The sequence below is a fragment of the Balearica regulorum genome, chromosome 17 (assembly GCF_011004875.1).
Source record: "Balearica regulorum gibbericeps isolate bBalReg1 chromosome 17, bBalReg1.pri, whole genome shotgun sequence".
NCBI lineage: Eukaryota > Metazoa > Chordata > Aves > Gruiformes > Gruidae > Balearica > Balearica regulorum.
In genome coordinates, this window is record NC_046200.1 from 216,981 (window position 1) to 241,897 (window position 24,917).

At 42.6% G+C, this 24,917-nt stretch overlaps 2 protein-coding genes across 2 annotated transcripts; one reads left to right on the plus strand and one right to left on the minus strand.

The window, feature by feature from the left end:
* Positions 1 to 8,849: 8,849 nt before the first annotated feature.
* Positions 8,850 to 12,785, minus strand: LOC142604244 (uncharacterized). The gene is given in 4 exon segments (XM_075769515.1): positions 8,850 to 9,741; positions 9,743 to 10,600; positions 11,145 to 11,377; positions 12,782 to 12,785. Coding segments are annotated over 4 exon segments (1,971 nt in total). The 3' UTR covers positions 8,850 to 8,865.
* Positions 12,786 to 15,409: 2,624 nt separating this feature from the next.
* Positions 15,410 to 19,416, plus strand: XBP1 (X-box binding protein 1). The gene is given in 7 exon segments (XM_075769165.1): positions 15,410 to 15,546; positions 15,660 to 16,405; positions 16,498 to 16,594; positions 16,668 to 16,796; positions 17,378 to 17,431; positions 17,434 to 17,541; positions 18,351 to 19,416. Coding segments are annotated over 6 exon segments (1,155 nt in total). The 5' UTR covers positions 15,410 to 15,546; positions 15,660 to 16,196; the 3' UTR covers positions 18,909 to 19,416.
* Positions 19,417 to 24,917: the final 5,501 nt, after the last annotated feature.

Here is a 24,917-nt window from a genome sequence, read left to right on the forward strand (position 1 = left end):
GTTTTATACTAACAAAATCCATTGAAGAATCTTCTCCTTCCTTCCCCAGTTAAGAACAATAATATCTCACTTCTGCATTAGACTTCAAATACTAATTCTGGAGCACATTTAATTGGAAAAATCCGGCTGTGCATGATGACTGCAGACAGGTGTGCCAATTTCTATATTATTGCCCCAAAGCACTTGGGGAAGGACTGAGAATGTGGGCACATGAGCAAGTTACCATGAAATAACTGTGGGCATGAGATTACTTCACATTAACTAGAGGATGGAAACATACACGCAGTTACCTCAAACGCTTCTAGGTTATAAATTCACATGCCAGCTTGATCATAGTGATTCGTTTGTTTGTGCATGCTTAAGACAGTCTTTCCTTTCAAACTCAAAGTCCAGATGAGACACAAGAGAAACTGAGAAAAACATCACTGACTAATCAACAAGAAACAGACCAGTACATCTGGATTAGAATGGAAGAATTATGATAAACCATTACATTTTAAACACCGCCAAAATAAGAAAGTCTAGATAGTACCAGTACCAGTGGACTTGTTGATAACTCCTATTTAAAAGTTAGTCAAAGTATTCTTTCTAATGGTTTATGATTGTTATAAGTGTTTGTTTTAACTGAGACTAGCGATTTCCATTTGAAGCTGATTTGTGTTGAGATACAGTTCTACTTATATCTGTTCCACCTAAAGGAAGAAGTGTCTGGCTTTTGCTTCAATCAACCTGGTACACTGAAGTGAAGGAAAAAAGGTCCCATTCTATAATCATAAACTACTTGACTCAACATCTTCCTCTTACATTACAGATATTTATTTAGCATTTACCTTGGAATTCTGGGCTGCTATGACACTTGAGGTTGAGAAGCAGGTGTTGTGTCAGAGGTCCCCTTGTGTAGATTAATGAATCTGATAGAAGGATTCAGGACATACTTTCATTGCATGGTGCGGTGTGATGACATCTACGCTCATTTTAAATGGGCATCAGAAGCAACCTCATGCCAGATAGTTCTGCACAATGAGAATGAGGTTTTGATGAACAGAGAGGTTTTCATTAAAGTATTTCTTAAATCAAACTTGACATCCTTCTTTTCACAGCAAACTGTATCTGAGAAGTCCTCACAGCAGACCAAGTGTCCATAGGAAGGATAAGGAGAGCTGTTTGTCTCATTCGCACTCCCACATCTGCCCTTCCAGATCATTTCTGTAACCGGTAACTCTGACTACTGTCCACGTTCCCTACACGTTTTAACACCGTGCTCTGCAGAAGCCAATACTACTACTGCTTATTGAAATTGCTGTACCTCCTAATAAGCAACAGAAACAAGAGATGTCCTTTTTCCAGTAAAATCAAGGCTATGTACATGCCTGCCCTTTTTCACCACCAAGTAAAATTGTTATTCTACGCCTCTGGAGACATGATGGCACAGCACCAAAAAAAGGCTTAGGAATGACTGAAAGCTTTATTCAAACATACCTGAGTGCTCGATGAGTTTCCATTCCTGAAGCAGCATCAACAGTTTTTTCTTTTGATGATGTGGAGATACATCTCCAGCACTCCTTAAGTCATTTCTGATGTTGCAGTTCAGGAAGGGATGTCGGGATGCACTGAGGCAGAGCAACCAGTAGGTGACCTCCTAGACTCAAAAAGCCAGGCGAGTTCCTTTGCCGGAACACTCCAAGTATGTGTAGGACATGCCAAAATATCTCCAGAAATGTTAGTTTGAATTAAAGATATTTCTCGTAGCCTTTCATTTTCATGCAGTCAAACTTTACTATTGCAATTTGGAACAGAAAGCCAACTGTAATGGACAAAATGTTTTTATATTTACGAAAACCATGTTTTCATTGTTATTATCAATTATTTTAAATAAAAGTAGCCAACTAGTGTAACTTGTCAGCTCAATTAAAGACCAAAAAAGAAAAATCAGTGGAGATTTATGTTAGGAAAAAATGCCATGCAGCTGTGGCTTTGCCTCTTGCTATTTAAACTTTGGAAACCCAATTTATCCAAGTAAACTGGCACTGCAGCAATCCAAATTAACCAGACTAGGCATGAAAACTTTACTTATGAAAATTATTTGTGAACAAAATTCCCTGATAATTTTTGAAAAGTTAAAGTTTCCGATGTCTTAAACAATGTATAGTCTTTTAAAGCTGTATGAAGGGGAAACGTTCTGATTTGGGAACCCTTCACATTCTCTGTACATATAATTGCCTACTGAAGGGAAAAGATAGTTATCAGTCACGCCTGTAAAACTGAAATATGTTAAACTGCACTAAAAATACCCTTATTTAGATAACTGCAGTATTTTCTTTTTGCCGACTATTGTCCAATATACAGTACAAGTTACATGAGAGTTGCAACATGGTACAGACACGCATGATGCATTCCTCCAGGGTCCTCACCAAGCATGTAGGCACAGAGGATCATGTTACCAGAGAAAGAAAAAAGAATACTAAGAAATAACCTTGGGAAATTGTTGCTATATGCTGTTTGATCATCCCCTCTGCAAGGACAGATGGGAACAGAATGAATTTGGAAAAAAATTGTTTCGATTCATTCTGCAAGAAGTACCCCCAAATGCATCCATACAATGTCTTTCACTATGCTCTTGTCCCCCCGAGATTGCTCTATGTCATCTCTACTCACTTCCAGTTACAACCCCACTAAATCCTAGATTATTGTTCATTTTATGTGTTCATTATATCAGTGCTTAGCAGTTTGTTCACTCAGAATATTGAAGAAGCATCCAATGTAAATAACATGTAAATAACATACCCTGCATATTTCTGGAAGTCATATTTACATACAATCTAAACATTGACACTTCTATATTTAATTCAACCTTGTTACCAGTGTTTCTGAAGTAAATATATGGTACAAGTTGCTGTTCATGCAGCCCTACTTCAAGCAATACACTATTTAAAGTAAACAATACGTAAACAACGCAAAATAAATTTGAAGCACATGATTAAAGTGTATAACATATCAGCTGCTAATACTAATTGCAATGGATAAACCCTGCAATATGAAGTACTCCTATGATTAAAGCCAACAAACATATTTCACCACGTCTGACTACCAAAAGCAAAAAAAATTCTTAAAATGTGACTGGCTAAAATGAAAGAATTGCTACATTAACAACTGATTCATTCATGCAAAGGTAAGTTAAGCAATTATTTACCCTATTTCATCGTAGGTTATCATCTGTTACATTAAAGACTACCTAAGTTACAAGATCTGACTGGTACTTTTAATTAATCACCTTAAAGCACTGCATTTTCCACATTCAAATACTAGCATATGATCTACTTAATTATGATATAAAGGGCTTCACCTGTCCCTGTCCATTTACATAAGAGTTATCATTAAAGTCAAGTGCTAACAGAGCAAACAAATGAGGCTACCAGAAAGGAACCTTAATAGACTCATCCCTCTAAGAACACCAGCTGTTACCCTGCACCCTCAGAGCATTCAGCAAATCAAAAATGCATGAGGCAAGAGACCAATGATTCTGACAATGCTTTTCACATTTTGGGTCATGCTGAACCTATGCTGAGACAGAACTGATTCCTAACTTGACACTTGCTGATAACTTTCCTTTGCCTATTTTCACACTGAGTCTCTAATGACAGCTGGAGTTAGGCTTCTGCGTACAAAATGCAGAACTAGGTGAAGGCACTCAAATGGAAGAATATAAGGAAACAATTTCAAAATTACAAAACAAGAAAGTTGCCAGGGCTCTCAGGGGCTTTGAACTTCTAAAGGAATTTCAAAGCCTAGGGAATGACTAAGAAATAAGAGAAGGTATTTCCTTTCAAAAGCTGGCACTGCTCCACAGAAGAGCTATCTTCTGCCAAAAGGAAGTAGTCATCAAGTTTTCCTAAACTCAGTTGTTTGCCTCCCAGACTATTTTCCAAGAAGAGGTTCCAGTTCTGAACCAGGATGTGCAAACAGAAAAACTTACTGGAACAGGAGCTTTTAGGTATGTGAGATTTCAACAGTTGGCTGTTTTCCTCAGAGAGCTTGCTCAACATGTTAAATACTTACACAGCACCCGCAATACAGGCTCAGTTCACTGAGACAGCACAACGGCAAGCTCAGTCTCTCTTGTATTGCCAAAGCACATTCTGCAACATCACTCCAGATGATGCACTCACTGCATTGGCTCGACTAAGTGTAGTACCTTTACTTTTTTTCTTTCACTTGTGACTACCACCACCACCGTCTCACTATGCATCTATGTACAAAGGTGGACACAATACCTCTCTAAGTAACATCACATCTAAAGACAGAACTCACAGTGCACAACTCTGTCCTCTAGTTTAGCTGAGACCTTTATTGCATTTGGAAATCATGTTAAAATGTGGCATATTCCAGAACCTCCAAATCCTGCATAATCTGCACAACTCTCTGGTCCACATTTTCTCACCAGCACTATGAAGAGAACTTTGCAGGGGCACACCATGCTTGGGACCAAGCTAGAAAGAAAATAGCCAAAGAGTTAAGGTAGGCCTACAGCATGGAAATAGGTATTACAGTCAGACAAACCACAGCCAAGCACCAGAAATGCCAACAGCTAGACCTTTTAAAGGGAAAGGGAATCCATGCAATGAAGTAATCAAGGGTAGAGGAATGGTGTGGACAGGGGATGGGCTCAACATTAAGCAAGTTGTTTGGAAACAGAAGCCAGAACAATAAAGCAAAGCCCCAAAGTAAGACACTGAACAACCACAACCTCCCCTTGACCTGTGGGACTCCTTCAACATATCAGCTAGCTGGGGCACCCACCAAACAGATTCCCTGACCTGAGCCTGCTTTCCTGGCCAGCTGATCCAATGCTGTTTGATTGCCAGGTGGAGGCTCTCAGGGACTGGCAGATGACATAAATCCTCCCAACGACATCCAGTCGCTATGTATAAAGATCTGTTTACATGACCAATGTTTGCAAAGCTTTCCAGTAATGTTTCATTTTTACAGAACTAGTAGCACAGGGTTGCTGGGAAGCAAGCCTTTCCACTTACTGTGGTGTGGATATCTTGTTGTCTTTTAAATTCCCACGAGTGGTGTGCTCCAGCCTTTGAATGTGCAAGAAATTTGTTTCTCAGTTTGACAGAACAAATCAAATCAAGAGATCTTTATCTCAAAATACTGGAATGTCCTCGTAAACAGGTAGGCTTTCTCTTTATAATCAGCATTCTGTGACAGTAGGAGGGGGAGATCAACTTTTGGATGAAAGTGGGGATTAGCAGGCTGGCTCCACACTGAGACCTCTCCTGTTTAATAAGCATGTCAGTTTTCTGGAAAAAGTAGTAAATTGGCAAAAAAAATTGCAACTGCTACAAAATTATATAGGTTAGTGAATTTCTGGTCTTGCCTGAGGCTAGAGAATTCTTGCGTTTGAGTCATCTAACAAAATGAAACAAATGGGAATTACAATGCAAGTGAAATTCAGGGGAAAGAAGATACTATGTAGATGCAAGGAACATTTGGAGCTCTTTAATAGATTTCTTTATCTTAATGTTATCACTTCAAAAAGAGATAATATATCATTAGACCTTGCTAAGAAAAATCTGCTATCTTGTACTCCGTAACATTAAAAAAAGGAATTATACATACAGTTAGAAGCCATGAAGCATGAGATGATTTTGCTGCCAAAAAAACCACGATGCAGAAAGGTTACCCCAGGAGAAGTGAACGATGGAGGTTCATATTTTTAAATAATTAAGTTAAGCACTTGCTATACATGCATCTACAACTGGCCTTTGGGAAGTGTGCTTCCCACCTGCCTTTTTTATGAGGTACTGCATGAAATTTATTGCTACTAAGCTACCACTAAACCTGGAACAGGGCACAATCTCTTTGAATGTAGGCAATGCTACTGAACTGCCTAGAGGAACTTCAAGGTGAGCTTCAGTGCCTATGGCTGCTGGGAGCTCCAACGGCAGTGAAGGGAGGCCCTCCTTTCCTGAAAAAAAGGCCTTGTAAAAGGCCCAACCTCTAGCCAACTTTCAGAATAGCCTTGTTCCAGAAACACTAACAGCATTGCCTGAGTTAACTCAGACTTCTCTTGTGAATCAGAAGCAAGGCTTCATTGGCTATGGTGATGGGAGAACTAATTCTATTGGGATGGGAAGACAGAGAAGCCTACTATGAGGGCATGTGATTTCTGTCACAAGATATATGCTGCCCGAGTCAACTGATGCTGCCTGTAATGGCTAGGACGCTGCTGTGGGGAAAAAGCAGACAGAACTCCAGCATGAAGTTCTGAAGGTATTGGAAGAAGACTTGTACCAGGAGACACTCAAGGTACAAGTGTGATGGGATCTCTCCTTCACCACAAAAGCAGCTAGGTCAGAGGACTGGGCCATAAAGATGATCAAATTAAGAATCTCCAGCCTATGCCTATGCCCCATTACACAGATCCAAGATAGAACTGAGGCAGACCTACCCGCTCTTCCTTGTAATTCTGAGTAGTAACAGGTACCAGTAATGTATGTGGGTAGAACATGAGGACAAGGAACTGGAATGCAAGGTACGTCTTTGTGAGATGCTTGCCAGAGAGTCAGGGTTTAAAGTTGGACTCGCTAGGTCTTTTCCATACTTTTCTGGTGGTACACTGGAAACAATCACAGAGGCCAATGAGGCAGAGTCTCAATAATAAGTATTAATGGAGAAGGGATGGTGGCTGAGCAAAAAAATCACCTTCCTACAGGACTGGCTCGTGGCATTATTAAGAGAAGGCAAAGACAACGTCACTTCCTACAGCACATGGATAAGTTAGCAGCTCCATGCGGCAGGCAAAGGATATAGATTCTGCATAATTCCTCATACTATAGGAGTATCACCTTTTTTTTGCTGAAGTAAAGGTATGTCATTGTTCCTACTGGGTTTGCCAGACTGCTGAAAAATGCTATATCCTTCATTATCACATTGCCTGTAAATTGTCCCCACCCACTACAATAATTAAGAGCAACCCTTCCACTCAGAGCAAGAGGAACATCATGAACACCATGTATGTTTCCAAACTGTTAAGACTAAAAGAAGGTGTCGCCAGTACCCCAGACAACTGAATAACATGGCTGAAGTGAAACTCTTCCCCTGCTCCAGCTGACAATGAACTCGGCAACTAGGTTAGCAGAGTCCCTTATAGAAAGGTAATGGTTACTTTCTACCTTAAGACTGAGAGCACTAGAATTTGGAGAGATGCACTCTTGAATCCCAATATTTAAGAATAAGTAAAATGAATACGAAGTTCATTACAAACATTACAGGTTTGGAATAACCTCATTTTAAGCTGCAGAACAGTACCCTTTCTCATTTAATCAGCTATTGATACAGATCTGGGAATACTCCAGCTGTTGACACGAGCTTGGGGCCCTGAGCCACTTTCCAAGTGTTTTCAGACACACATTGGGCAAACAAGCTCTTTCTCAGACTATGCTTGTTAGTTAAACTTTTCTCTACATCCTCTTCTTCTATTTTCTTTCCCTCCTCTATTCCCCCTTTTCTCATACATAGATAACATTCAACTCATTTCTTTCTCTGTATCTGATACTACACAAGGGCAAAGCCTCTCCACCTTTGTTAAACAAAACTATTTCCTTTGGTGAGTTGGCCACCTGGAACATACAACATAAAACTATGTTAGCAGGAACTAATGTTGTTTCTGGCAGGACAGCCAACAGTATCCTCATTGGCGTATCCTTTAGATAGGTGGTGGTGCTGAACTAAAAGGCAAGGTGAGGAGCACTCTTGAGTAACTAGAGGTGTGGGTCACAGGCTTGAATCCAATGGCTGAAAAAAAGAAAAATACAAGCCCTGGAATGTGTAAACAGTGAGTTTGGGGGGGGGGGGGAAGTGTAAATCAGAATTAAGTTTGAAGTCTTTTAATTAAAGCTTTCTGAAAGGGTGTTTCAGTGCAAGACCAGCTTTATTGAATTTCTTTGTTCCACTCTTTTACCCAGCAACTTAACCATATATTTAATAAAACCCTTAATGTATCATGATGGTAGTAACATAGTATTTGTGAGCCTAAATGTATTCTCAGTAACTACATCACTGTTAGTCTTAGCAATGCTACTAGAATTATTCAACAGGACTAGATTGCAGGGTGTCATGCCATTCTTTTGCCAGCTATTACTGGCAACACTAGGCATGTTAATGTATGCCATTATTATATTCAGTAAGAGTGGACACCACCAGTGCCAAGGGCAGCTTCCAATTTTTGTGCCTGGTCACATATGACTGTGAAGTGGGTCATGTACCACTGTCACCGAAATTCGGGAATGAAAGAAAACTCCTTAACACTAATTTAGCATTAAGAGGCAGGCATTTCCTTTATTGCAGCGCTGGGTGTCAGGAGGATAGTTCCTCAAATCAGGCACACCTAATGCTGGTTCTCTTGTCATATTTATACACAAATGTTACAAAGATTACAAAGTGGTACACTCCCCGTTCCAATAATTGGTTCATATTTCTTCGCTTAGTATGCAAACTAGAACGCATGCTCAGTTCTGTTCTCCGCCTCTATCTTTTGAGTAGGTGGTATAATTTGGGTAGGGGGCTTATGGGTCGGTGGTCGTGGGGACCCTGGCCCAAATTACCTTTCCCCTAGTTTCTCAGTATTTCAGTGTTGGTAATTGTTTGCTATACGCCTCAGAAAGATAAGGATGTTGCTGGAGGCAATTAATGTCCTCCCTTTCTGCAAAGTATGTACATAAGGACCTTGAAGTGTCTTGTAGCTCCTCCTTTTTCTCATGATGTGTAGCAGATGCTCATTCTAAGAATTGTTAGCCTTCTACCTAAAGTAATAATGAATAGTTTCTTCTTATTATGTATAATATAAGCAGGCCTTCGTTACAGGCCTATCTTTTTGGCTACAATTCCCCCCTTTTGAAACTTTTCAGATCCTTTCAGATTCTTAAAAGTTTCACCTTCACCCTTTTCTATCAAAGCCATATATAAATCAGTAGATATATTAGCAGTACTTCTGGCAAATGTTGTGAGCTGTATCATGTGCTTCATCATTATCCAAAGTTTAATATACAAAGCTGTAGTTAAAACAAAGCCTAATAAGACAAGCAAAAGCAATATAATAACCGGATGCAACATTTTGTTCAATAGTCCAGTAGCGTTAGGTGACCATCCAAACAGAGTGTCCCACCACTTATGCTCCCCATCTTCCTTCACTCTTTCCAACACCTGATGGATTTTCTCAATATCGTGGTGGATGGTTATCAATGTTTTCTGTCCGTTTTCACGAGCTTTCTGCAAAATTTCCTGTAGGTCTTGATGATGTAAAAGTTCTCTCACAAGCGTTAAATTCATTCCTATAGGGGTATGTGTTATTTCTTGAAAGAGGGTATAGTGAGACTGCAGTACTTGATGTGTTGTAACAGGAGCTGAATAGTTAAAATCACATCCCTGAATATTAGTAAAATTACAAACACAAATATTAGATTGATTACTGACTTCTATAGTCATGTTATCAGCAAAAATCACGTCACACATAGTCCTTATACACACGCACCCCGTCCCTATATATACAACCAGAGTTTGCAGGATTTCATTTGGACGTATTTCAAAATGACAAATATTTTGTTCTGTGTCCAGACAAATATCTTGGGCTTGAACTATGTTACTTTCACAAATGAACCCTTGCTGTTCATGCACTGTGCAAGCATCCACATCAACTGTTTGCCAAGTATCCCCTTTTTTCTGGGCCCACACTTTTATGTTCAATAGGATAAAGTATAGTTCCATTCTTGTTTAGTCCAAGTGCAATTACTGGGTATATAGTATGTACTGAGGCATTTCGTATAGTCAGTACAAATGCTGTGGCACTATGGTTGGTGGGATTGTAGGTGAAATTCACTAACTGCCACCAAAACTGGAATTCTTTTTCAAATTCATTTGCGTTATCCCAAATGACCTTACGGACTTCACTAGGTAAGACCCCTTCTTCCCCTTCTCTAATGATTGCCGAGGCCACCGACTGGACCCATAGTTGGGCTTGAATACAGCTAAGAGCTAACGAGATATTGCCTTGGGCAGTGCCGAGGGTCTCCAGGATTATCTCATGGTCATTCTCATTAATTTGTTTCCATTGAGGCAATATATCTGATAACAGCCACTGATTTGCCCCTAAAGCTGAAAGAGAGGATCGAAGAGGATGTTGTAATCCTTGCACGTCCTTAGTGGCAGCAGCTAACTTATTGGCGAGGATTTCAGCATCTATACTGTTCAATATTCCCATTCCTGTTCCCAAAGTGCCAGTTAGATCTCTTTGTGTTCTACGAGAGGTGGGAGTCCGCCCATGTACCCAGGCCAGCCATCCCGTATGGGCTGTGTTCAAGAATGGGGAACATGAGGGTTTTAGTTCGGCAATATTGATTTGTATGGACAACTCAACCCTTTTAAGGGAATAAAATGGATTTAATAAGATTTGTTGTTGTCCCACATTTTTAATGACATACGGACCAATGCTAAAAGTAAGTGGAGTCAGTCCAGAGGGTCCAGTTGGCACAGGCCTAGTTATTTTCGGAGGGTTTAGACTAGGGGATCGTGTCACGCTAGGTTCGGTAACGTTTATCTTAAATTTAAATGTTAATGCCACCAATTGATCACGGACGCCTAAGCAGATTACGTACACAGATTGTACCAAAGTAAAATTGTGCCAACAATCTAAGGTACTAGAAATACATTGGGTTGTAATTTGACTTTCTCCTATACAAGATGTGGCCTTATGTACAGTGATCTTATTTGCCCTCTGATGTGTAGATCCATTTATCATTCTACATCCTATTTTAATTTCTTTCCCTACTTTCCCTTTAATTACGGGAATTTTCCCACAATGGCCATCCTCCAAGCCCCATTCATTTTCTGAAAACACCTCAGTTCCATGTATTACCACTGTCAATAAGGTAGCTTTGCCTACATTCCCCATTATACCAGTATGTTGTTTGTGGGCTTGAGACCACAGCTCCTGTTGGTTTCCTTGACTGGAGAGCAAAGGAACTGCCAATAATACCCAGAACAGGACCATACCTGTCCCAACAGAGCAAGACATCTTACATATTCAACATACTTTTTCAAACCCGATTCAATTTGATTTTTAGAGGTCCTTCCGTAGTTACTTGCCACTGATCCGGGGGGGCTTTCTTAACTCGGGTATAGTGGATCCATGGTTCAATTCCTTCAATCTTGATTGCTGTGTAGGTTGTCAAAAGAATCTGGAAGGGGCCTTTCCACTTTTCCTTTAGCGGTTCAGAGTTCCAAGTCTTTATGTAGACGTGGTCACCAGGCTGGTATGGATGCACGGGGGTATCAAGGGTCAGAGGCTCAGATAAGGTGACGTATCTCTTTAGACCTGCAAGCGTTTTTCCGGATTTGTTCCAGGTTTAAGGATAATTCTTAGTGGTTCTGCTCTTCTGGATCTACCTGGAACCTCACTAGCCCGTACCAAAGGTGTCACTGCATTCTCCACCTCCTTGGGAATTCCTTCGTTAGTCTTAGGTTGTTCCTGCAACATAAAAACTCTTGCCTCAATGGCTTTAGATTCAGGGATTAATAGTTGAACTTCTCCATCTTTAAAGGTGATCTGTGCTTCCAATTTACTCAATAGGTCCCGTCCCAAGAGTGGTATAGGACATTCAGGCATATATAAAGATTGGTGAGTTACCCATTGTTTTCCAAGCTTAAAATTTAAAGGATGGAAAAAAGACACGCTGTTCCGCTTTCCCTGTGGCACTCACAACATTTACTGCATCATTGCTCAATTTTCCTTGACAAGTGTTTAATACAGAATAAGTTGCCCCAGTATCTACAAGGAAATCTATTTTCTGTTTTCCCAGCTCTACTATAACCAGGGGTTCTGCTGGGGAGGTTTCCCCTGGTCCCCTTCAGGACTTAGTTAAGGGGAACTGACGTGGAAAGGGAGCTGCTTCTTGATTGTATCGTGCCTCCTCCAGAACCTCTGGACTGATAGGCATAGGACCCCTAAAACAGTCCTTAAATTTCTGACAATCCCATTTCCAATGTCCCAGTTCTTTACAATAGGCACACTGATGATCTCCTAAGGTATTACTGGTATTTTGTGCTGGAGAGGCCCCGCCTCTCCCCCATAGTATTGCCGTCCTCCCCTGAAGTTACTCTTTGCTGACGCTCCCTGCAGCGCAGCTCTCAGGTTACCGTCTCTTTCCCTGTCTCTCCCTGCCTGTCTCCGCTCTCCTTCGTTTTCTCGTTGCTCTTCTCTAACTTCCTTCCCTTTCTCCCTGTTACCAAAAACCATCCATGCAACCTCCAACATCTTTCATTAATTCCAAATCATCCTCCTCATCACGCTCGCACTTCAAACACCGTTGCCCCGTACTACACGCAGAGCAACACCTTCACAGCCTCCTGCTACCTTTTTCTGCTTTTCTAGTGCTGATGCCAGGGGGTCTTGCAGGGTAAACCCACAGTCCTTCAGCCACTCAAGATGATTTCGCAAGGTGAAAAAAAAAACCCAACCAAATCAACATAAGGTACCTCATCCCATTTCTTCTCCCTTCTACAAAACAACACCAATGGTAATATTGTATTATATTACAAATTCTTATTCTTGGGCCATTTTTCCTGATCATCCAATTTATATATATCGACCACCAGTGATTATAATACTCAATTAGTTGTCTTTTTATAAGAGGGTCCCCTCCTATTTGTTTCCAACGTTTTAAAATACACCCTAGGGGAGATTTCTTTAATATTCCCCCATCCACCGAAGGTTTGTTACCCATTGTAACGCAAATACCACAAAATCCACAGAACAAAAATTGACAAATGACAAAAGTAACACAAAACAATACCACAAAAAAAACACAAAACAAAAATTGACAAATGACAAAGGTGACAAAAGGAACACAAAACAATTAAAACACAAATTCTTGATTGATCAATACCTCTCAAAAGTTCTTTTCAAAATTCTTAAATCACAGTACAATAGCCCCTCGCGTAGCTCACGCCACGGCTTACTTGAAGGCTAAGGGGGCCTCTAACCCAAAAATCTTAAATCACAGTACAATAGCCCCTCGCGTAGCTCACGCCACGGCTTACTTGAAGGCTAAGGGGGCCTCTAACCCAAAAATCTTAAATCACAGTACAATAGCCCCTCGCGTAGCTCACGCCACGGCTTACTTGAAGGCTAAGGGGGCCTCTAACCCAAAATCTTAAAATCACAGTACAATAGCCCCTCGCGTAGCTCACGCCACGGCTTACTTGAAGGCTAAGGGGGCCTCTAACCCAAAATCTTAAATCACAGTACAATAGCCCCTCGCGTAGCTCACGCCACGGCTTACTTGAAGGCTAAGGGGGCCTCTAACCCAAAATCTTAAATCACAGTACAATAGCCCCTCGCGTAGCTCACGCCACGGCTTACTTGAAGGCTAAGGGGGCCTCTAACCCAAAATCTTAAATTACAGTACAATAGCCCCTCGCGTAGCTCACGCCACGGCTTACTTGAAGGCTAAGGGGGCCTCTAACCCAAAATCTTAAATCACAGTACAATAGCCCCTCGCGTAGCTCACGCCACGGCTTACTTGAAGGCTAAGGGGGCCTCTAACCCAAAATCTTAAATTTCATTTAAAAAGTAAGAGAAATGCCTTTTACCTGTCCCAGGGAACGTGCTCAGAACTCTTCGGTCCGGGGGATCGAAGGGTCTCCCCGAGAATCCCTCGGTGCCGGCTGGAGGTCCTATGATCCCACGGATCCGTCGAGATTCAAAAGCCTGGTCCCATCTGGGTCGCCAAAACTGTCACCGAAATTCGGGAATGAAAGAAAACTCCTTAACACTAATTTAGCATTAAGAAGCAGGCATTTCCTTTATTGCAGCGCTGGGTGTCAGGAGGATAGTTCCTCAAATCAGGCACACCTAATGCTGGTTCTCTTGTCATATTTATACACAAATGTTACAAAGATTACAAAGTGGTACACTCCCCGTTCCAATAATTGGTTCATATTTCTTCGCTTAGTATGCAAACTAGAACGCATGCTCAGTTCTGTTCTCCGCCTCTATCTTTTGAGTAGGTGGTATAATTTGGGTAGGGGGCTTATGGGTCGGTGGTCGTGGGGACCCTGGCCCAAATTACCTTTCCCCTAGTTTCTCAGTATTTCAGTGTTGGTAATTGTTTGCTATACGCCTCAGAAAGATAAGGATGTTGCTGGAGGCAATTAATGTCCTCCCTTTCTGCAAAGTATGTACATAAGGACCTTGAAGTGTCTTGTAGCTCCTCCTTTTTCTCATGATGTGTAGCAGATGCTCATTCTAAGAATTGTTAGCCTTCTACCTAAAGTAATAATGAATAGTTTCTTCTTATTATGTATAATATAAGCAGGCCTTCGTTACAGGCCTATCTTTTTGGCTACACCACTACTAGTATACATGTCTCTGCACTTCTGAAGTTTATTCATGATCACAATTGTTTGTTGCAAAAGGAAGAAGATGCTTTTGCTCTGGTTCCATATAAAATTCAATAGGGAAATTAAATCACACGCAGACAGAAAGTTAGGATTTTTCTTTGGCCATAATGCTGAGAAATCTGGATATGTATATGGTAAATCACATCATGGCTAGTCTCAGCAGTATAGCTATAAATATCACAAAGCAGCACAAGCAGGGACGGTCTGTTCAACATTTTTGTTTGTTGTAAAAAAAGAGCAACTTACTTGAAATGAATGTCTGAAATCAGAAAAAGATATTAATATTGGACCTGCATTTTGTTAGAAAACAGTCACATTTTTAATTGGGAATTAGAATTACAGAAGAAACATGAGTCCAAGCCCAGAAGAGACATACAAAGGAGAAGCAGATCGTTTTCAGTGACGAGTATTTGAGGGGCTTAGCAGGACCAGAACAAACAACTTTTTTTTGCACTCAGACTAAAAGGCTTATCGAAAAGTCGCCATATTTTTCACAAAGGTGTCAAAGTAGAAAGGTGAACTCTCAGCCTTAACTAAATGTCAGCTGCAGTGAGAAAGGAAAGAACAAACACAAACTTACAAACGCAGAGTTTGTTCTTTGTATCGTGAAAGCCTGGCAGAACTCCAACGCTGGAGTATTGCCAAACTAGCACACCAGTGCCTTTGAACTTTTAAAGCTCATGTTTTTTCCTTTACTGTTTAACATATTAACCAATTTAAATTCGATGTACAGATGGATTTCACAGATAAACGTAAGTAGCCAAAGTTTCAACATTTCATAACTACTCAGGTCGTGGGCAATGGCCACGAGCAAAGCGTGGAACGCTTCGGGCACTAAGCCAAGGTGGTTGTGCGTCGCTGCTTGCACATTGCTAGACAGCTGCATTCCTGCGTGTGCAGCATTTTGGGGCCTTCTACCTACAAAACTTTTACTTGTCTGTGCCCAAGACATCTCAGATGTGACACTAACCCATCACAGTGCAGTACTGTCCATCGTCAGACGACACGGGAAGCGCACGTTTCATTTATCACACAGCACTGCTACTTCTAAGAAACAGACTGGATCCAAGGGACAACCCTGAGGTATTTTTGCATGTTCTCTTGCAACTTCTACTCGTTGATCACTAACCTCTTCTCTGCTTGTTCTTTTTAGCCCATTCTCACGGCAGTGTTATACGGCACTCGTGTTCCCACAGAAGTTGTCCCTTTCCCTTGGGTTCTGCTCGTGACTGCTTTGGGACAGATCGCCTCTGGGAAGGCGGCCACAGAAAAGCTTTAACTGCATCGCCACCTCTGACCCTGCTCCGTCCCTCCTGGAGACACTCCTCAACCGAAGCCACCCCCCGCTGCAGCAGCACGGCGAGGCCCGGGCGGGCGCGAACCGGGAGCCGGGCCGGGCAGCGAGAGGCCCGCGCCCCCGCACGGGGCCGAGCCGAGCCAGGCCGAGCCGAGGGGCCCGCCCTCTCAGGCGCCCCGCGAGCTCCGCTGACCCCGCCCCTCCACCACGCACTGATATCCCACCAACCCCAACTCCTTCGTCTGATGCAATTCATTTCCCCCCTTGCTTTCAGCCGTAGGCCAACCACGGGCTAGCCTGGGCACATCGTCATGCCGTCCCGGCCAATGAGGAAGAGCCACGATAGTAGAAATCCGGGCGGGGCCGCAGGGAGCCCAGACGGTCGCGAGTCGTGGCGCCGGGCAGCGCGTCGTCTCCCGTTCTGTCCGCGCCGGCCATGGCAGCGCTGCCCGGTGCCGCAGCCCCCCGGCTGCTCCTCATCCCCAGCAAAGCAGCCGACCCCCCCGGCCCCGCGGCAGGCCGGCATCTTTCCGTCGTCCTGCCGGCAGGAGCCGCCCACAGTCCCCCGGGTCCGGAAGCCCCCCAGCCGGCCCGCAAGCGGCAGCGGCTCACCCATCTGAGCCCGGAGGAGAAGGCGCTGCGCAGGTGAGTGGGGGCTGGCCGCGGTGCCGCGGGGTGGGTGGGTGGGGGGCTGGCCGTGGGCTCCCGGCCGCGCTGACGGCCGCCCTGCCCCGCAGGAAGCTGAAGAACCGTGTGGCGGCCCAGAGCGCCCGGGACAGGAAGAAGGCGCGGATGACGGAGCTGGAGCAGCAGGTGGTGGAGCTGGAGGAGGAGGTAAGGGGCTGGGTGGGCGCGGGGGGCGGCCGTGGTCGGCGCTGCGGCCTCCCTGCCTCACGGCTCTCTGTAGAACCAGAAGCTGCTGCTGGAAAACCAGCTCCTGCGGGAGAAGACGTGTAACCTTGCTCTGGAGAACCAGGAGCTTCGCTGCCGCCTGGGTTTAGATGCTCTGAAGACGGAGGAGGAGAGCGAGCCCAAGGTGAGCCTTCTGCCGCGCTGGGGGCTTGTCTCCCACTTTCTCGGCAGAACCTGCCACGAGAGGTAACTGTGTGGTGTGGGCGAGCAGCCCCCGTGCTGAGAGCTCTCGGGCTGAAACTGCTGTGCTGTGAAGAGGGATACTTCGCGTGCCAGAAACGTTCCTGACCTCCAAATGGAGGCTTTCCTACAGACTGAATAGATAACGATGCTGAAGCGGATGCCGCTGGTAGCGTGGGAGAAAGCGAGCCAACTAGTTCCAGGCTGTTTTAAGATTATTTCATCTGGTCTTCTATGTTGCATTCTAGAAATGAAGTAGTAATTGTGACAGACACCTATGCCTGTCTCAAAAGACCAGAGGGTATAGTGGAGGGGGTCATTTAAAGTGGTGAACAAAATAATCTGTAAATGTATGGAAGTTTGAGCCAACTTTGGAAGTGGTCTTACCTGCAGGTCCCTACTCACAAGCAAATGGAGAAGCTACTGTTGGAAACCTTTGCAGGAAGAGTGTGAGCCTCAGGATTATGTATGGTACTGTCTGCCAGAACATTTGTGGTGACTGACTGGGTTTTTTGCTTGGCACAGGTTGTGAAGGAATCACAGGTGGATGAGATTAGACTGGTGACCGGGTCCGCTGAGTCCGCAGCACTCAGACTACGTGTTCCTCTGCAGCAGGTGCAGGCCCAGCAGTCACCATTTCTGATAACTTTCACATGGATTCTGATGGCAGTGACTCTTCAGACTCAGAGGTGAGCATCCACTCCTATCCAAAATGCCCATGAAATTCAGAACCATGGTGCATTTAAGACCAGTGTAACTTCTTGATGTAAAATCATTTTATGACTTGTTTTCCAAGTCTTGGAATCTTATGCCTGTGGTTCAGAATAGCTGTGTTAAGCTGTATCCAGTGAGTGCAGGAGTTCATGTGACTTGAACAAGTCGTTTTCATAAAATCTTAAAGGATATTGCCTGAAACAGTCTTTTAGCTCTTACTGCAAAAGTGTACAAATATCAAAAGCATACTGTGCTTTTACTGTTGTTGAAAACAAACCTGGTTGCTTTGATCCTTAGCAAAGTTGTTTGAACTTAAAGCCTGTCCCTTATGAATGACTTCCAGAAATGTAAGGACAGCCATCTTTCACCCTAAAAAAACCAAACCAAAAACGTAAACAAAAAAAACCCAAAACAAAACCCCCAACTTTGGTCATGGGCAGGTGTGCCTAAGTCAGGTTCTGGTACTTGCTCTGTGAAGCCAGCAGGTAGTGTGGTGTTTGTACCTGATGGGCCCAATATCTTGTGGATTTTCTAATAGAGACTGTGAATATTAAATGCATGTAGAATTCTGTGGGGATTGCTAGTACCCTTACAAAAAAAGTTAATGGACAAAGAATTTCTGAAAGAACTGTCTGCTCTGATAGTGGTGTTCATGGTACAACTTCTAGTTCTACAATCACATTAGCATATTTTAACTTCCAGATGAGGGCTAATAGATGCCACAACTGATGTTTTGCTGTAACAGTAGTAGGTTGCCTTTCTAAAACTGTATTTCATTTTGCAGTCTGATCTCCTCTTGGGCTTTCTGGACAGTCTGGACCCAGAGATGTTTCTCAAATACGCTGATTCAGAGTCAACGTGCCTGGAAAAGCTGGAGGAAGAGATCTGTGGAGAAACAAATTCCATACCAACCTCCCCCTCTCCTTCTTTGGGGTCCTCATCAGCTAAGCTGGAGGCCATTAATGAACTGATAAGGTTTGATCATGTATACACAAAGCCCCTAATACTGGAGATTCCTGTTAAAATGGGCAACCCAGCCAATATGCTAGTGAAAATTGAGGAAGTATCTCTCTCTCCGTCTGAAGACAAAGCTATCCTTGAGGTCCCAGTATCTGTGAAAGAGGAACCTGTAGACAGCTTCATGCCTGAACTGGGCATCTCTCATCTGCTTCCCTCTCATCATAGCCTTGCAGCCTCAAGCTCTCTGTTGGATGCCTGTAGTGACTCTGGATATGAAGGATCCCTGTCGCCCTTCAGTGACATGTCCTCTCCACTTGACACTGACCGTGCTTGGGAGGATAGCTTTGCCAATGAACTCTTTCCACAACTGATCAGTGTCTAACTCAGTAGTGTTAACTTCCCTTGGATAACTATCCTGGCAGGATAACAGGATATGCCCCTTTAGGGAGTGTGGGGGAAATCCAGTGTATTCAGAAAAGTGTTGCTCACTTCTAGCCATGCTAGCATATGGAGTGATGGATAATTTCTCCTGGTACAAAAAAAGCCTAGGAAAAGCCTAGAGTATCCTGGCCTGGCCTCTGCCCCACCCCCATCAATGTTGGTTTATGAGGAAGGAAAGCTTGTTTCCTGGTAACTTGCCAATTCCACGTGAACCTGAAAATGTTCACTTTGTTTTCCATTTAAAAAACTTTTTTTTGTTTTCCATTTAAAAAACACCAAAAACTGCAGTGGGGTATTCATGTATAGACAACTGGGTTAAAACTAAATAGTCTGTACATCTTACAGATTTACTATGTAAATGCTTGTTTTCCATTTGCTATGTAGAGTTGCTTTCTCCGTTTAATATTTAACTGTATTGATGCAATTAAAGTGCAATGCAGCTTAAGAGATTAGGTCTCCTGGTGTCTTGTCCTTATACCACCTTAATCCACCAGTCCAGCAGCACTTCTGTGGTGTACATAGCTGGATGCTTCAGCAGCTTCTTTGTGGGAGCACTTAATGTTGCAAACTCTGTTCAAGGTAGATGGGTTTGTACAATGGCCAGAGCTGCTACAGCAAAATCTGCAGCCTGAAAAGGGAATGCAGGTGGCAGTAGCTTGATGTCTGAATAAAATTACTGTAATACCTTCCTCTTGGCAAGTAGTGCCATTCAAAATGATCAGTCGAGTGAAGGTGGGTGCATTTCAAGTGGCATGTCTAGTGCTTGTGAAGCTGTGAGATGTACATGGGGTGAAAAAGGTGTGGGTTCTGTGTTACCGCAGGAATTCCTGAAGCATAAAACTAACTTTGCAGGACCTAATTTCAAATACCACAGTAGGATTCTTTTTGTTGTCCTCATCCATTTGTTCCAACATCACAGTATTGAAAACACTGAATTGGAGTGATAGAGAAGAAACTGACATTTTCTTCTCACTTCTGAAAGTGAGAGAGCTGTTCCAGGTGTTTGAACAACTGTTCTTGGTTTAAGTGCTATTTCATGTCTTGCATTAAATTTTGACAAAAATAACTTGAGGTGGGGGAGGGAAGGAAATGGGGGGATGGGACAGGAAGGTATTGGTCACTAACATTCACGGTGACAGGACTGCTTTGGGTTACAAACTTGAGTAACCTAGCTTCTTGTAATAAAGCGTTGTATCTGAATATTGGATAGCAGTAAAAACTACAGCTGTGCAATATAGCAGAAACTTAGATTAAAAAAACTGAGAATAAGTTGCTTTACTTCCAAGCTGGAAAACAGGGAAGACTGCAAGAGGATCCTTAGTACCTAATACATGTTGTGAGTCCAAAAAGCAAATGGACAAGTGAGAATTTGATCCATAGTTTTGCATTACTTTTGTCAGTATTATTAGAACTTCATATGAAATTAAAAAAATTAAGTACAGCAGAAATAACGTAAGGAAGAAGTTTCATTTCTTTAAAACTCAGCTCTACGTTTTCTAGCCTAGAAGTCAAAAGACATAGTTTACAGGAATAAGTATGCAGTAGTTGAAAGTAGCACCTGTAAAAGGACCGATACTTCATATAGTTTCCTCAGGGCTAGAGAAAGATCGAGACTAGCACATGGAAGATGTGCAGCCCACCCTGCTGCTCTTGTGGCTGTTTTTCCTGTTCTCACAGACAACATCGGGCTTCTAAAAGGTAGTGCAATAGAAGATTAAGCATAGTAATTGATGGAACTGTGTCTCTGTTCGGTGCTGCAGTACTTCCAGGCAATGTGTGTGTGCTTGCATATTTGATGTTCAAAACTGAGTCACTGTAGACATAGCCTGTTCCTGTATGAGGCTCTTGCTTATTTTTGCTTCCTCAGGAGCTGATGCCAATTGTAGATCAAGTGGAATTTTTAGTGATATACACTATCATCTCCCTTAAGATATCTCAGGCTATCAAGGATGTTTCTCAGTCCAGTTTCACTTGTGTGATATTTAGCATTAGAATTGCATTTTCTGTGCACCTAGACAAGCTACTGTGACTAATACAAACACTTTTAAAGCATGACAACTGGTAACCAACCATTTTAATAGCTACTGAAAGTAAGGCCTTTGCCAAAAGAAATTAAAATCAACTAATTAATGAAATGAACTATATAAAGTTAATACTTTGCTACCTGAACATCTTTTTGTAATATTTCTTCCCTTATTAAGGTATTTGTGAAGAGTATGAACAGAGGTAAGAGGCTTGTCATATAGTATGGGTTGATTTAAATGTAGTTTCTGCCACTAAAAATACTGTAAGGGCAAGTCTTTCTGTTGTTTTGAGTTAGTTGTGTTTTTGCTTAACTAAGGCAGCAGGAAATGGTGGCACAGCAAAAAGGCTTCACTGAGCATTGAGGAACCTGACTGGAAAACCTGAATATCCATCTGTGCCTGTTCCCTCCCACCCAGCCCTCCCTGGTTTCTATTTTGGCTTTTCACCAAAAACATGTGTCTCCAGCCTTTATGTTTAAAGATGTAGAAATCCTCTCATTTCCTTAAGAAATTTGAGGGGGGAAAGGCAGCCAAAATCAAAGGAAGTGAGGAGTAGCTTAAAGCTCACAGGCTGTAACACCTGATACCTGTGGAATGCTGCTTCCCCCTCCCAATGCTTAAGGCAGGGGTTTTTGTTTGTTTGTTTGTTTTTTTCATGCTAGCTCAGGTTAAGACATAGCAACATTAACTGACAGGATGAGGAAAACTGGAGGAGAAGAGTTAATGTGAACTCTTTTGGCAAATTGCTTGAGAGATAAACTTCTTATACTGGTTGCAACAGATTTCTTGGGGAAAGCATGACCTTTGTTTTCAATGAATAAGGAAGAAATTTGATTCTTGCACTTAGCTTTTGATGCACCATTATGAAGGCACTGCCCAGTATCATATACACATCATAATAACTAAATCCAAGGACTCAACGAGTAATTCAGCTCAAACTAAGACCAAATTAGAGGGGCACAGAAAAACATAGCTGCCTTTAAGAAACAAGCAAACCCCCAAACAAAAAAACCGGAACAACTGGAAAAGCTGTCTAGGCAGCAAATGGCTGTAGGTAACTCTCTAAGCTGTTGTGTTTTTCTTTAAGACAAAGTTGGTGGAAAAACTGAGGAACCTGCTACCACTGACATGTCTGACAGACAACAGACGTTAAGTCTAACAGCTGTACATGAATGGTACATTGAGAGAAATATGAATACATGCAAGGCATAGCCATCCTAAGGAAAAAAAAATCCTGTACCAATTATCAGCCTTGCCTGTGCCTAAGCCATAAACAAGATAACCACCAGAAAATCCAACAGGCAACATTCAGAATAATAAAGACAAAAAAAGTCTCTACTGCATATTACTTTGTTATTAAGCCAGCCAAACTACAGTTTGCAGCTGCTGGGCAAGCTTCTATGCCAGTTATTTTGAGCCAGTGGCGTAAGAAAGATCAGTGCTCAACTTTGAGATTCATCAAAGTAGATAGTGGTGGTGGTTTGAACCAGCATCTTAAGTATAGTTTGATAGCTATGCAGGCAAGCTTTTTTTTTGGTAGATAGTGGTGGTGGTTTGAACCAGCATCTTAAGTATAGTTTGATAGCTATGCAGGCAAGCTTTTTTTTTGGTCTCCTGTAACCTGAGTTCCACTTAAGAGCCTGCCCTTGCGCAGCCAAGTGCTTTGAAGCAAAGGCTGCTACCGCAGCAGGGGGAGGAAGCAGTGGTGGCGCAGATCCCCTTTTCTCCAACATTATTGCAGCAGCTGCCAATTGCCACTTTGCAGTAGAGCACTGCAATCCTCAGACTCATCCTTGTGCTACCACAGCTAGAACAAGGCAAAAGGATGAGTGGACAGAGTGAGCGGGATGCAGCAGAAAGCTACTGTCTTCTGCTCAAGGAGTAACTCCACTGCAGCATGTCCTCCTGCTGCCCTTGCATGCAGGAAAAGCACTTTTGTCCTATGGCCCAAAACACCTTGATGTGGGCACGGAAGCACTTCACTGGTGCTGCATCTCTGTCCCTCTCCTCTCTCCTGCAACAGGCTGCTCTGAAAGGCAGGAAGACCTAAAATTTTGCCACTCCTCTGCCTTCCTCCAAAGCTGCCTGCATGACATGGATTTTTTTCTACCCAAGCAGCTCGTCTCAGTGCCTGTAGCCACCACCCAGCCCCATCTGTTCTGGAGGGTGAGGCCTGTGCTGTTTGGCTGTTGCAGCACCATTTGTAAACGTGTATTGGATAAACTGTGAAGGTGATGCGAGATGAAGTGAAATACATAATCCTCAACACTGCCTATTGAAAACTGCTTCTATACGCTGATTATTGAGTAACTTCCCAGGTGTGATTCACCAATTTAAATGCAGGCAACACTGCCACCTCGTGACCTTGTGTAGCTTGGCATGCTTGGTGTGTGTGGACAGCTACTGCCCACTTCCAGTAGTGCATCATTTAACTTCCCTCACAGCTGAACACATTTTGTGTCTCAATGAGCAACAAATTTGCAATGTCTAAAAAAAAATTCAAGTAAAAATGTGTTACAGTCACATTTCCACCATATTTGGAAGTAGACTCTAATAGGTTCACACCCAAACCTCGTTAAGCACAGTAGACAAAAAAAAATGTTTGATGAAGTAGTATTTACACTATTTTGCTTCCCTTTTTCAACTTCGCAGATACAGATGTTTCCTGGCATGCTTTATCCTCACTTACTGGCAGCATTAGGTACCAAGACAAGCTGCTATATTTACTGAGATCTCTGTCACTAAAAGCACACAAATAATTCTTGTTGGTTATCTGGAAGCCTAATAGCATTCAGAATTTCTATTAGCGCTAATATTTTTTACTAGAATCAAGTCTACCAAGGCAGGATGAGGGTTTGTTGGGTTTTTTTGTTGTGGTTTTTTTAATATGTATATTTATATAGTATATCAACATCCACAGATTAAAGCGTGAGAATTTAAACTGTCAGCAGAGGATCTTTATCTGAGATCTTCCTGTAGGTGAGAGATGCTAAGTTAAACTAAATCCAGGCAAAGCTGGGGCAGCATAGGGAAGAGTAACACATGCATAAAGCTTTCACCTTTGCAGTATGTTTCCTTAAGACAACTGCTTTCAGATTGCTCTAACTTCTGTTTTGAAGTCCTACTTGCCTCACAAGCAGTTTGGATACAGACCCAGTGGTTCACATGTATGTTACATCTGCATTTGATTAAATAAATCATCTGTGATGGAAGCCACACATCTGCTCTAGCTAACTGATACACAACACTCAGGCTCTGGAAGAATTACAAGTCCAGTTCCAAGTCCATGCCAAAATAAATTCTGTCCCTCTCTGCAGGGTTGTCTCTGTAACCAAGATACTCCTCTCATCTCTGCAATCTGCCAGCCATATCTCCAAGGAGACTCTCAGCCAGCCAGGAGAGCCTCACACAATCCTAACTGGGTTGGGGTTTATGCTATTCTTTTCCTCTCTCCCACTCTGCACAGGAGAAGTATTTAAGACTTGTATAAATGCACAGTACAATTTAAGCGAGTCCATGTTTGACTCTGCCTAGAAACCTAATTTTTTAATATAGAACTGAAGTGCTCTTTTCCCCTCCTTTTGAAAGCAAAGGTAATACTGGTCTAGCACACCCATCTTTATCCTTCAGCTGCTTGAAAAACTTGAACAGATGCTAAACAAAAGAGCAAAGTGTTACATTCCAATAAAAGAATTATTAATTTTTGAATTTGTTTTAAAACTCTCCTCAAACATTTCTTGAGTTTATACAGAACTAAGCAAGCTAGGCATTCTCAATTTTAGTCTGAAGTAAAATGAAGTATCTGAAAACACAAGCTGTAGCAATGCCTTTTGGTAATCCTTTGCTTTGTTAGACACCTTCGGGTCATGACAGATTTACAGCAACTCTTCCTTTCTGGCAGCTTCAGGTTTGTTCTACCCTGCTGT